Source organism: Nanorana parkeri, unplaced genomic scaffold (assembly GCF_000935625.1).
Source record: "Nanorana parkeri isolate BGI_ZX_2015 unplaced genomic scaffold, ASM93562v1 scaffold498, whole genome shotgun sequence".
Taxonomy (NCBI): Eukaryota; Metazoa; Chordata; class Amphibia; order Anura; family Dicroglossidae; genus Nanorana; species Nanorana parkeri.
Window position 1 is genome coordinate 657,071 of NW_017306766.1, and position 13,828 is coordinate 670,898.

A 13,828-nucleotide genomic window follows, 5' to 3' on the forward strand; every position below is an offset into this window, starting at 1 on the left:
TTGGACCGCAACACAGGCATTGTTGATAGCTCGGCCCTCATCTCCTGGCCCCCTTAGACAAGTAAATAAGGTAGGGATGGCCCTGTCTAGCTGCCACCACAAATGGAACATATGAAAATACTATTCACTAAGTCCTAATAAAGATGGCTTTGAGAAACCATGTTTACCCAGAGACCAAGACCAAATTTACATCAGTGCTTTTTAGTGCAGCACTTTAAAAAAATGTCTCCAGGCCCCAGCAAGCACACTTTAACAATAATTAATGGTAATAGATGTACAACATCTCTAAAACACACTGTACTGCTACTGTCAAACATAAACAATGTTTTACAAGGATTAGACAGTGAGCAAAAGTGTGCCAGTGAGCTATAGCATGCCCTACTCAAATACCTTGTTTTTAATTCTTTCACTTATAGTTGCACTGCTAAAGGCGAGTTAAATTCATTAATCCACCTTCGGATCTTAGATCAGTCCCAATTCCTGTAGCTTCAGACCTCAGATTAGCTCAAATGCTGCAACTTCAGACCACAGACCATCCCCAATTCATGCACCTGCACACTTCAGATCAGCCCCAAACCCCGCAAATTATTATTCTAGCTCAGGGTGGATATATGTATTAAAACTACCAACACCTGTCTCTCTCCTTATGGTCACTGTACTCCCCCTACACCAAACACACTGCTCTCACTTCCGCTCTATGGTCCCCCCTGTTTAACATAGTGACAATCTTCATGAGGGCCCGGTGCATAGCCAGAGACACCACTAGAGCACATTGCTTTGCCACCAGACAGGATGAAATGTCCTCAATGCAGGAGGGGAGGCAACCAATGGCAGAGGATGCTACTGAAAAAGGCATTGCATTCAGTGCCTGCCTGGGCACATGTGCCAGGGTTTGTTGACCCCTGTTCTATCATATAGCTCTGGACAGAAGTAACAAGATACAGACTACCCTTGCATTACAAAAATATTATTTTCTATGCTTTAACTGAAGTATTCTTTTATAAATGATATCAAAATAAATAATAATTGAAAAGGGGGGGTACTATTGCACATAAAACATGCCCCCATAAAAAAATGCCACATGCAACCTGTGACATGTTTTGTGGGGGCATATTTTATGTGCAATAGCACATATCTTTCAAAACAAATGTCCAGATTCCATGTTAGTGCAACATCCATTTTATTGATAGTTGTCATTCAAACGGCAAGCGCGTTTGGGGCCGCACAGGGTCCCCTCATCAGGCTTGTCGTTTGATTGACAACTATCAATAAAATGGATTTGCACTAGGGATGCACCGATACTGATACTAGTATCTGTGCTGATAACGTGTATTTGGGCAAGTACTCGTATTCGTCCAAATGCTCTGATACTTACCCCTCATACCAGAACTTCCAGTCAGAGGGAGTTCTCCCTCTGCCCAGCAGTGCAGAGGGAGCCGGCTTCCTTTCCAATCAGGAAGCTGGGCGGTGGGTTATGACCCACTTCCTGATTGGCTAGGAAGCCAGCTTCACGTGTTCCTAACCAGTCAGGAAGCCGGCTGGCATGTAGTGAACTGCCTCCCGACTGGTCAGGAAGCCAAGATGCCTAGGAACAAGTGAAACCAGCTTCCTAGCCAATCAGGAAGCCGGGTCATGACGTGCCGCCTGGCTTCCTAATTGGCTAGGAAACAAGCTTCACTTGTTGGTAGGCAGCCTGGCGTCTTAACCAATCAGGAAGCTGTGAGGCAAGTTCTGGGACGGAAGGGGTCGTGGCGTTGCATTGAAGTCAATGGCACCGCAGCCACGCCCCCCTGTTTTTCAAACTATGATCCGGCCCCCAACAATGTCTGAGGTACAGTGAACTGGCCCCCTGTTTAAAAAGTTTGAGGACCCCTGCTTTATATGGTCACTATACATTCACATTGAGGTATATGGTAACCACATTCTCACATTATTTTGTTTGTGACTTGTGAAAGTTAAAACTAGACAAAGATCAATGATGGGGAGTGAACAAATTAGCATGTAAGGTGTCTGATGTTTGTTAGATGCCAGTTAGTGACTTGTGTGTCAGAATGGATCTACATCCCATTACACGTGAAACAGTGGCTTGTTTCAATAGACAGTGTTACCAAATGGCTATTTACTATCTGTCCAATGCCAGGTCACACACTGACAGCTAACATACACACACTGGCAGCCATCATGTACAGTTGTGTGAAAAAGTGTTGGCCCCCTTCCTGATTTTTCATTGTTTTGTATCTTTTGGTCTACTTCCCTTTGTCAGTCAAGTCTTATTTAAGTGATTTCTTGATTGCGAACAGGTGTGGCAGTAATCAGGCCTGGGTGTGGCTAGAGAAATTGACCTCAGGTTTGATAAACCAGAGTTAAGTTATGTTTTAACAGGGGGGGGGGGAGTGACAAATGTGCAAAACAATGAAAAATCAGGAAGGGGGCCAACACCTTTTAACACAACTGTACATGTGCATTACAGCTTCTTGGGAAAAGTCCAAAGTCGGTAAAATGTTTTCCAAAAGGTTGCATTAGGTTTTAATGCTTTCTTGCCTTCACAATCTTCTCACATTTACTCATTTGCAAGCTGTAATCATCTCAAAAAGGACAATGTTTATCATGATTCCTCTAGCCAAAGGAGACAAGCTTTTTGCCCTGGGCTTCGCCGAGAGCAGCAACAATGTCAAGTGGGCTTTTATAAACTACTACAGCAATCTGTTTGTATGGTGATTCTACAATAGTCTCATTAATTCAAACTGAGCTGATGGGACCACATTTCTGCTTTAAGCAAATTTTCTCTTTTTAAGAAAAAACCCTTACAACATAATGTGAGATGTGAGCAATTACAAGCTGGAACTGCTGCACTGGACTCGGGAAATATGCACTTTATAAGGCCTCGCAGGAGTTGTTTGTCATACCACAAGCACCCTCAACATCTGATTTCATTTTATAGTTTCTAAAATCGATGGACCTCTATATGACTGTGGCTTGTTCACTCCCAATCATTCCAGAAGAGTAGTAATAATCAGCTGTATTATTCCGACTCAGAAGTACATTTAGTTCCCGTGTCTTCGCTTGCCGTTAATTAACAACGTGCTAATTCTAAACTGTGGGGAAAAGTAAATGTATCTCTTTTTTTCATGCAGTGGTCCATTGCCTGCTTAGTGCTATTTAAATTCCGGAGCTATACTTGCTTGACAGGATACTGCACTGCTGCAGGCTACAGTTCTCACATAATGCCGGAGGGGTTATTACAGTGGAGGATTTCTAGGGAGGACAAGAAAGCAGACGTACCCCTTCCCGAAGGCACCTCATTAGCACAGTGTAAGCAGCCAAGGGAACCGTCCAGATCTCTCTGGGGTGATCTTTTTTTTCTTCCTGTAATAAAATACAAGGGTGAGTGATAAATCACTATAAGCCAAGCTCTGCAGCAAATTGAAGAGTTACAATTATTACACATAGTTTGCAAAGCCTACATTTGCATACATTAGGATGTGAACAATGACTAAACATTTCAGCACTTCCGTTGTTATCACAGTGTCTTGGTACATCTGCACATCGAAATCAGCAATATGTTTAGTCAATGAATAGTTAAGTTATAACCACTGACGTCACATTTTGAACTCATTTCTGTGCTAAATATTGTAAAATAAACATCACAGTTGTTTAATCTGCGACAAGTATGTTCTTTGCAGTTTTTATTTAGTGAATTATGCTATTATATCTTTATTTTCCATCAAAAATAATATGTATTTTTAATATTATTTTCTATTTATGATTTTCTTTTCTGTTAAGGTACTGTATGTACTGGGACATTTACAAACAGCAAACAGCTACTATATGTCTTGAGCCAATAAAACATTCACATAGGTTATATTCTTCTGATTTGTGCAGTATGCATGCCTTGCTGATCTATCATTTTTATTTATCCAAAAAACTGCTGGGATTTGAGTGCTTCAATATATATCTGTATGTCTGTATGTTCTGGATAAGTGCACCAGTGCCCAAATTATGGACTATAAAGTTTTAAGAAATTGAAGCAGTAAGGGAGCTTTAAGGGCCGGTTAACACTAGAGCGTTGCGCTAAAGGCATGGTATCCTTGCATTAACCACACACAATAGGTACACTGGTGCATTGTGTTGCTATTCATTCTTTAAGGAATCCTTCCGGCGGGTGTGGGTTGACAGTACTACAATGGCGTGGGTTGAGGTGCCATGCCATGAAAAAGAATGATGCATGCACTATTTTTATTCACCATATGGCATTGCATGCTATTGCATTATATGTTACAGCACACACCCTCCAGGAGGTGCGGTGGGATGCCATTAATATTAAATGGCAAGGCAACGTACCAGCCCACCTAACGTGTGGTGCATTGCCCTGTGGTATAACATGTTCAAAACGCATGGATACTCGGTCTTTAGCGCAAAACTCTAGCGTGAACCGACCCTAAAATAAACTCCCATTGACCTCTCAAGCTGCATGTATTGGGAAGTAATGAAGTAATTCATCCTCAAAGATCACAAGAGAAACTTCAAAGTTAGGTTTAAGGCCTGGTTCACATCTGAAAGTGTGCTCACCGCGTTTACTTTCAGATGTGGTTTGATTTCAATGGGGTGATATCCACACGGCAAAAAGGCTCCTGCACCTTTTTGTGCGCCCATGAACCGTGATCCAAGAGAGCTCAGGACACATGCTAACTATCAACTCCAAAGTCAGAACTTTTTTCTCATTTAATATGTCATTGAACAATAGGGAGGTGTGCATTATATATCATAAGTAATGGATTTTATTTCATTTTATGAGAACAGCTACACTGTCATAACAATGCACAACTGTCCAAAGCATGCATAACGCCTGTACACTCATTCTAAGTAGAAACAATTTGCATTCTGCCTGCAAATATTTGGACACTATCTATTTTACCTTCCGACTCTAGTCAGTGCTACCGTGTAGTTAGAGGGCTACAGACACTAAGAGCACAAGGTCTTGGCATCTATATTTACGGTATGTGCTCTAAACCTAGGATAAAACAGTTAATTATGCTAGTCAGATTTGGACAGGAAGTCCTTTCAAACTCAAATGCCAGTCAATTAAGAATCAGCAGGCACTTTTAGGGCCCAGGTAACTTTGCATCTATTGCCAGCAAGAGAAAAATATCAAACAAGTTTGGCTGCTTGGCTCCTGAGAATTGTGAAGCGTTGAAACAGAGCACATCTTACAAGAACTTCAGATTTATAGCATGTCATTCTGATAATTTAATAGCACTCAATTTTCTTTGCCAATAAGGAAAATAAAAAAATAGCAGTTAGAAGTTAAAAATAAGCAAAAAATTTAAACTTAACAAAGAACATCAAACCTGAATAGTACGCCCTAAGAAATAATTCAAACTTTAAAACACATGGTGTCATCCAGTGATTTCCCAGATACAAACGACAGGATCATTATCTTTGTAGCAATCCTTGGCAAACACTGACCGAAGTTAATGGTTTTCTGCTGAACTTGAAATGTGTGTTTCCAGTCTAGGGTTACCTTTTATTGAGCAAAACATTTCACTGAAGCAGCAGTTTGTGTCATTCAATTCTCAATCGATCTTTCTACTTCTAAGCAATTTAAAGTCAGGCTATAAACAACACAATTAGCATGCAACGTAAACACACATTCTAGAGACCTATATAATCACTATGACTGCTTCCTAAATTAACAAAGGTAAATATCTATCACATTTGTTATTTAAATTATAACAAATGTAAAAGAAAGAAGACTGAACCTTCACCCAAATGTTAACTTAAACTTTAGGCTTTGGTGCACTTACACTTGTACTGTATTCTGCCCCAACCCCGATGGATGTCTTATACTCTCCTGTTCCTGATCCAACAAGATGAAGCCAGCAAGTCAATTGTCAAGAACTTCTGAGATGGCCCGCTTATTTGCGGCATACCCTTGAATCACAGACTGCAACAGAGTGCAAACTCTGTGCAAGACTACATGGAAAGTCTACTGCACCTGTGCGAGCTTGGCTAAACATATTTTAAAAGGGGACTTAAATACTTATCTTTTCTGGAGAAAAGGTTACTTTCAGTGGGAAAGGTTGTGTCCCAGAGATGCCCTAGCAATTGGTATCTGCAGTGACCTCATGCAAACGTCTATGCGAATGAAGACATATTCTAAATTCAGAACTTGAATCATATTTTTCAAAAGCAATACTAGGTGGCAACATAAATCAGATTAGGCACCCTCACAAATCAGCACATACTTTGCAACCTGTTTCTGACATACAAATATCATAGTGGGAGGTCTGGCCTCTACTGGTCTTTAAATGTGATGGGCATGGAGGTATGGGAGGGGGTAGGCCAGTCCTAAATTTTTTCCCCACATACCTGGTCCTTGTGTATTAGAGTATCATAAATTCCCAAGGAGCTTAGAAATAGACAAAAAGTCACATGCATGAACTTTACATAGCTCTTTGATGGGATAGAAAGATTACATTTAGCATACACCTCTATGTACCACAATGTAACGTGGACATTTCTCCGTAGGTCGCCAAGACATGCACAGGGGTAACACGGCCTATGTAAGTTCTGTGTAATTTCTGACATAAGGAAAGTCAGCACTACTTACTACATGGTCTTCTTATTTGGAGTGCTCTTAGTATGTACAAGCCCTGGTTTTCCATAATTTTTCATTAGGACACATAAACTTTAAGATGACGCCTCCCAGTTAAAGACTCCAATTCAGGTTGTGCCATGCTGTTCCAAATTGTGGAAATAGATTTACATGATCCCACGCTTCTTAGTTCTGCAACCTACCCACCACTTTTTCTTTTTTTTTACTGATGCAGGTCTGAACAGCATACAAAAATAGCCTTTCAACATACTTCCATTAGGGATCACACACAATACATTTCTATGAACAAGAAAACATTCACATGCAATTAAAGAGGGAAAGGCAAAGAAAGAAAGTTACCACTGTCTTTGGGTTTTTTTTGTGTGTTTTTTTTGGTCAGAAACATTTTAGTGCATTTTGCAAGGATGGTAATAAGCCATTCCTCATGTAACAACTAGACTCATAATCTTTAGGCTGGGATCACGGCTTTGCATCGCGTTACTGCAGACGTTAGTGCATTGTGATTCTGTTTACTTTCAATGGTACCCCAATGCAACCCCGATATATATATATATATATATTCATATTAGACATGTGCGTTGAAAGTCGATTCATTTTGTTATTTGGATTGGTCCGAATCTGGAAATTCTAGTTAATTTTGGATGCATTAGACACATTTTTGTTGTAGCAAAGTGACATTAGAAATAAAAAACAAGTGGTAGGAATTTTAGGGGGGACCCCCAAAGCCAAAAAAAAAAATCCTTACCAGACTATTGATGCGAGCAGCTGCCTGGCAGAACAGGAAAGGGGGAGGGATAAGCATGCATACTCCCACTGTACCATACCAGGTCACATGCCCTCAACATGGAGAGGGTGCTTTGCCATGGAGGAACCCTGTAAAAGCACCTTGTCCCCATGTTGTTGAGGACAAGGACCTCTTCGCCACAACCCTGGCTCGGTGGTTGTGGGGATCTGCGGACAAGGAAGCTTATCTAAATCCGCCATCCTTCCCCCCTCCTCGTGAATTAGTAAGGGACAGTTGTTACCCCTACTCATTCACCAAATAAACATTAACATTGTAAATAAACACACAAAGTTCTTTTTTTGAAAAAGTAAAACAACACAAGTTTTTCACAAGTCCTTTGTTAAAAAAGGTAAACCCAATCAGGTCGTCCAGCCATGTAGATCCACCTCAATCACGATGGATGATGGTCGCCGACTCACCGAAAGAAAAAATGCTCAACACCCACCAACATGACCAATCCCAACAAACTCTCTCTGCAAAATGAGCTCTGATATGAATGTCAACAAAGGGGTGGAGCGAGTCATGAAGTCACAAGAATTGTTCCATCCATTTGTTGACATTCAGGAGCAGAGTTATTATTATGACAGTTCTCCTCCCAAATGTCAACAAAGGGGTGAAACAATATGTCATGACTCGCTCCACCCCTTTGTTGATGGTTGTGTCAGCGGCGCAAGGTATTATTTCTTTTTTGGAGAGTCGCTGGCCATCATCCATCATGATTTAGGTGGATCTATATCGATGGATGACGTGATTGAGGTTTGGATTCATCGATGGAGACTTTAAACATTTAAAAAAAAAAGTACTGTGTATATGGTGCTGTGTGTTTATATACAATGTTACTATTTACTTGGTACATGAGTAGGGGTCCCTTACTCATTCATAAGGGGGGCATATGGTTGCTGCCTTTATGACAAGGGGCACCCAGATGCAGAAAAGCCCCCCTGCCTGCAGACCCCCATAACTACCGGGCCAGGGTTGTGAGGAAGAGGCCCTTACCCTCATCGACATGGTGCTTTTCCAGGGGGTCCCCCCTGGCAAAGCACCCTCCCCATGTTGAAAGCATGTGGCCTGGTATGATGCAGGGGGGGGGGGGCAGGCCCCCCTCCCTTTTCCCCTTTACAGCACCCAGATGCAGAAAAGCCCCCCTGCCTGCAGACCCCCATAACTACCGGGCCAGGGTTGTGAGGAAGAGGCCCTTACCCTCATCGACATGGTGCTTTCCCAGGGGGTCCCCCCTGGCAAAGCCCCCTCCCCATGTTGAAAGCATGTGGCCTGGTATGATGCAGGGGGGGGGGCATGCCCCCCTCCCTTTTCCGCTTTACCTGCCGCTCAGATCAAGGGACTGGTACGGGATTTTAGGGGGGACCCCACACATTTTATTTTTACTTTGGGGTCTGGTATGAATTGGGGAGGGCTACTATGCTTTTTTATTTTTTATATTAACATTTAATATGAAAGTGCATTCCTAATGCCATTTGGGGAAAAATTCAGGCACTTCCGAAATTTCGTTATCGGAAAATTCAGAAATGTTTGGATTCATTATTTCTTTCATTCAGAAATTTGGATGCATCAGATTGTCTTAATTTTCAAAAATGCGTACAAATTTCAATTTGAAAGGAAGAGAGAGAGATATATGGTACTATATGGTAGCATGTAAGCCTATATGTAAGTGGCTGACGAATGCAGTGATATCACCCAGGAAAAGCTGGTGAAAAGCACAGCCTACTTCTCCGTGCTAAAATCACAGCCTACTTCTCCGTGCTAAAATCACAAGATTAACTGGCCTTCAAATGATAATCACAGATAAAATATTTAACTCACTTGAACGGCAATAGTATACAAAAGCTCTCCGAGAGAAGGCAAGAGGCATTGTTTTAACTTGCTGTTCCTGAAATTGTCTCTAATCAGCTCAGTCAGTAAGGTGATTGCCTGCAGAGATATTAAATGTGTGCATAAATTAACAGAAAATAGCATCATTAAACTAATCTGCATGAAAAACAACATTACACTGTTCATAAAGTCAAGAATAAAACATTATAACTGGAATGTTTACAAATGGCATAAAAACATATAAAACACAGGTAATTAAAGGCGGTCAAAGTAAATCATCTTCTACAAATGTAAAAAAATAAAAGGATGTCAGATTGTCACAGTTGTACAGCAATTAATTGCAGATTGCTATCTTGATGTGTAATACTGCAGCTTGTGGTAAAAAGAAAACAAGACAGGGGAATTTTAAAAATAAGGTTTAAAAAGTCAATACTTTTTTGCCTTATTTCTCAAGCAGTCTTTAATAAACCATTTGGATCCAAACACTGATTTTAAAAAATTACGTTAAATTACGTTAAATCAAGCTCGTCTTGTATGCCATTAGCTGCCTCAGTGTTTTGCTGAAAAGCAATTATGATACAGCAAACATTGAGCTCACTGCTCCAGTCCAAAGCTATAAATCCCTTAACAGGAAAAGATGGGTGAAAATGTAGTATTTACATATTCTTTGAGTGTTGTAATGGTAGCCAACTTGTTTTTCAGTTTTGGTATATCTCCTTCATCAGGGCTATAAATGACTAGATTAATTATTGGTGGATTAAGCAAGGTGCCATCATTACTAGTGATGATAGCTTGCATGTTACACCAATAATTTATACCTTGATAAAAGAGGATATACCAAAACCCTCACACATATCAGATAAGTCTACAACAATGAAATAAAACATCCTTGAATAAGAAACATCCCTCCATCTTTTTCTATATATAGCTTTGAACCTGTGAAATGAGGTAGAGTACACACAGTTTATCGTACCATATTTTTCCCCCCACTATATGCAAGGTCCTTTTTGAGCCATGACACTTTGTGCATGTGAGCAGCCTATGACTTGTCATGGTTTCTGTTATGGACCCAGATTCTTTTCTCTTCCCTGTCGGTGTTTTCTAAGTCACTGACCTGGAACAAGTATGTAGTCAGTAAAGTCAGAACATCTGATCTGCAAACCTGTTCAAGATCAGTAAGTATTAATGTCAAAGAGTTACCATTGCAGCCAGGCAAGTAGCATTGTTAGAAGAGGTCAGCATTGCCAATTGATATATTACCCTCCGTAAAGGCTTTCTTTTAGTAGGGATATCTATATTAAAATATGTATAGCCAACGTAACGCAGATTCCAGGAGACTCTTGTCTCTGCTGAGCAACCTAGCTTTCAAGGACTCATCATAAAACATGCCTAAGCGTGCATTGACTTGGGTTTTCAGCGCACTAAACCCGTTAACATTAAAGCCCACCTTCACATCAGAGTCTCCCATTTATATCAGAAGCCCTCTCTTCACATCAGAGTCTCCCTTCACCTAAGAACCCTCCTTTACATCAGAGTCCCCCTTCACATCAGAGTCTCCTCGTTACATAAGAGATGCCAGTCGCTTACATCAGAGTCCTCAGTCCCCAATTCACATCAGAGCCCTAACTCCACATCAGGAGCCTCCTCTTCAAATCACATTATAATCAACACAACATCGCAAAAAAAGTCGGAAAAAACTGAACGGACACGGAAGTCAGAAATGTGACATCCATTCCATACTGCTCTGCTCTGATCACCAGGTAATCTGTGCATGGATCCCCTGTTGTTCACAAAGGAAGCTGCCTGTGTGAAAGGGGCCTTAGACAGGAAGTGTGTTACTGGCAGGATCACCAGGTGAAAATAACACCTAAAAAGAAAGAAAAACAATGCAGCCACCACATTTAAGGATTGGTCAACTGCAACATATTACATTTTTGTTTTTGGGTTAAGATATGCTTTAAAGTGGACCTTTACCCATATCTTTAAAATAACAAAAAACACACCTTTAGAAATGTTTAGTATTGGCATTCTAAAAACACATACTTCTAGATAATTGCAGGCTTTTTATTCTTTTCATACCTTATTTTGCTATTCTTCCCCAGTCTTTTGACCGTGGACATGTTTACTAAGGGCAGATTACTAGCTCTGCTTTTACTTCCTTGATTTCTGGCACATGTGACCATGCTCATCATCTCAGGGGAGGAAAATGCCTTTCCCTGAGATCTTGTGAGATTACAGATGAGATTTCCCAGCAATGTTCTGCTGATGACAAGGCAATCCCAGCGTGCATTACTTTGGCAAACTGAAGTCATTTTGCCCTTTCAAAGCAGAAAGTGAATGCTCTGCAAGTGAAAGTATTTCAAAATCACAGCATTTTACACCTGACATGTCTACAGTATGTTATTATTGATCATCATACATAGAGGGATGCATTGGTAGAATTAGATTTTTGAGTGTAAAGTTCTGCTTTAAGGGCAACCAGAACATTTCGTACAGCAATGTGATCCGGATTGTGCCACAATAAATAAACCCAAAACATTTAGTGCACCGACAGTGGGATTTTCTATATCAATTCTTTGGGTTTATCTAATATTTATCTTTATATATGTACATATATATGCACATATCTTCAAGCTCACATACAAATATACATGTTTCTACCAAGCATTTATTTATCGAAGGACCAGATCATCATCACTGGCAAGTAAGATGAGGAGAAAGCTAGCCCTGGCATTTGGATTTGCTTGCCAGTATTATCTGAAACACACTGTGGGCTCAACTACAAGCAGAAACTTTTTTGTAAATGTAATTAATACTATTTATTGATTTAAGTGGCACTGCCAATTCTGGTGTGAACAGCAGCTGCTGCATTTACCTCTCAACATGAGATCACCGCTAATCCCTTAATACCAAAAATGGCCCCCTTGCATTAGGCAAAGCAAAGCGTTATATAATTTACACTTTGATTTCTGAAACAACTCAATCAGCAAACTGAAATTTTAAAACTATATTTTACTACTGTCAGGTTTCTCCTAAGAAAAGGAAATACTTGCAATTCGTCACAATACAGTTGAGTACTGTGAGTACTGTCCGTGATACTTTTTTGTATATACAACAACAGTAAAATTGTCAGGACAAGGGGTGTCTAAAGTCCAAGTAGTACCCCCCCACCGAAAGCTTTTTCTAAAGTATCACAAATAGTGCTCAACTGTGTTGTTGCAAGAGTACTAATACAACTACAATCACCTTGCAATTTGTCCAGAGCTAATGAAATGTAAGGGAAAAAATGGTATAAATAAATAACAAAAAAGGTAACTAGAAAAGTCTAACATATCAGCCCGACAGTCAAAAAGAAGTATATGCGAGTTATTCAGTATTTTTTGATTCAGTATTAAATAAGGCTATACTCACACTTGGGGACAGATGAATTGAACAGCACCCGAGTACAATTGTCTCCACTGGTTTGCGCTCACAGTGTATTATGAGGAAGCATTCCTGGGCACGCTTAAATCATCTCCTCACAAGCAGGGGCATCACGACTCTGACTAGCCTTTTTGACACGGAGTCACAGAAGCCATACTCCTTCTCCTCCTTTTGTACCCGTTATAATATCTCCAAAACAAATTTTCTCCACTTCTCCCAACTGACACACTACTGGAAGAGTGAAACACGAAACACCTCCTATATATTGAAGACCAATATTTTAGACCCCCTCATCCTCTCCCAAAACTACTCTATCTCTATGATCTACCCCCGTCTCAACACTGCTTTCCTACTACAACCGTCAAAATCCTCAGTAATGAAATGGCACAAAACATTCCCGGCAGATGACTTTTATGACAAAATGCTCCAAGGGTATCAGAATGTCAGAAGTTGCACAACGAATGAGCTCTGGAGAGAGAGACACAATTTCGTATTTTGCATAAAGCATACTATGGCTTTGACTTTTTTCTTAAAATCAAGGCTCCGACCCCCTATTTGCAAGCATGCCCAAAGTGTAGTCTCTCGGGTGCTGATCTGATCCACTGCCTATGACATTGTACAGGTATATCGGCTTACTGGACGGAAGTTGTCACCCTACTGACTAACATTATGGGGCTACCAATACCACAGGAACCTTGGTTGTGCTTATTTAGTTACTGGGACTCACCTCCCACCCTAAAAAAAAAATCATCTCCTCTGCCAGCCAGACCACAGTGAACCCTCCATCCCTGCTCCCTGATCCATGAGATTTCAGCACTTGGCCACTGTTTGCACTCACACTGAAGTGAACCAGACTTGAAGTAAACTGTGTACCAGACCACCTTTTCCAAGGGATCCCAGGTACGAGTAGTATTATACACTCCTTTGTTTTTAAGTGAATGCAATCTTAGCAACCTGGTGAACAATTAGCAGTACATAATTTCCTTTATATCTAGCCACAAATACTTATATAATTTGCTACACACCGCCACTGTCTCTAGGTTGAAGAGTGCCACTTCCCCCAATGTCTGGACAGGGGAGCACGCACCCTGGGTACTTCTTTTGCACAGTGCTCTAGGGCAGCGGTCGCCAACCTTTCGGACCTCAAGGACCACTAAATTCATAATTTTAAATCC

At 40.7% G+C, this 13,828-nt stretch overlaps 1 protein-coding gene across 1 annotated transcript in view; it reads right to left on the reverse strand.

Moving 5' to 3' along the window:
- ULK4 (unc-51 like kinase 4) overlaps positions 1-13,828 on the reverse strand; it is a 463,016-nt gene that overhangs the window by 324,873 nt on the left and 124,315 nt on the right. Inside the window, 2 exon segments of the mRNA XM_018561067.1 lie at positions 3,283-3,366; positions 9,222-9,329. Of these exon segments, the coding sequence (XP_018416569.1) occupies positions 3,283-3,366; positions 9,222-9,329 (192 nt within the window).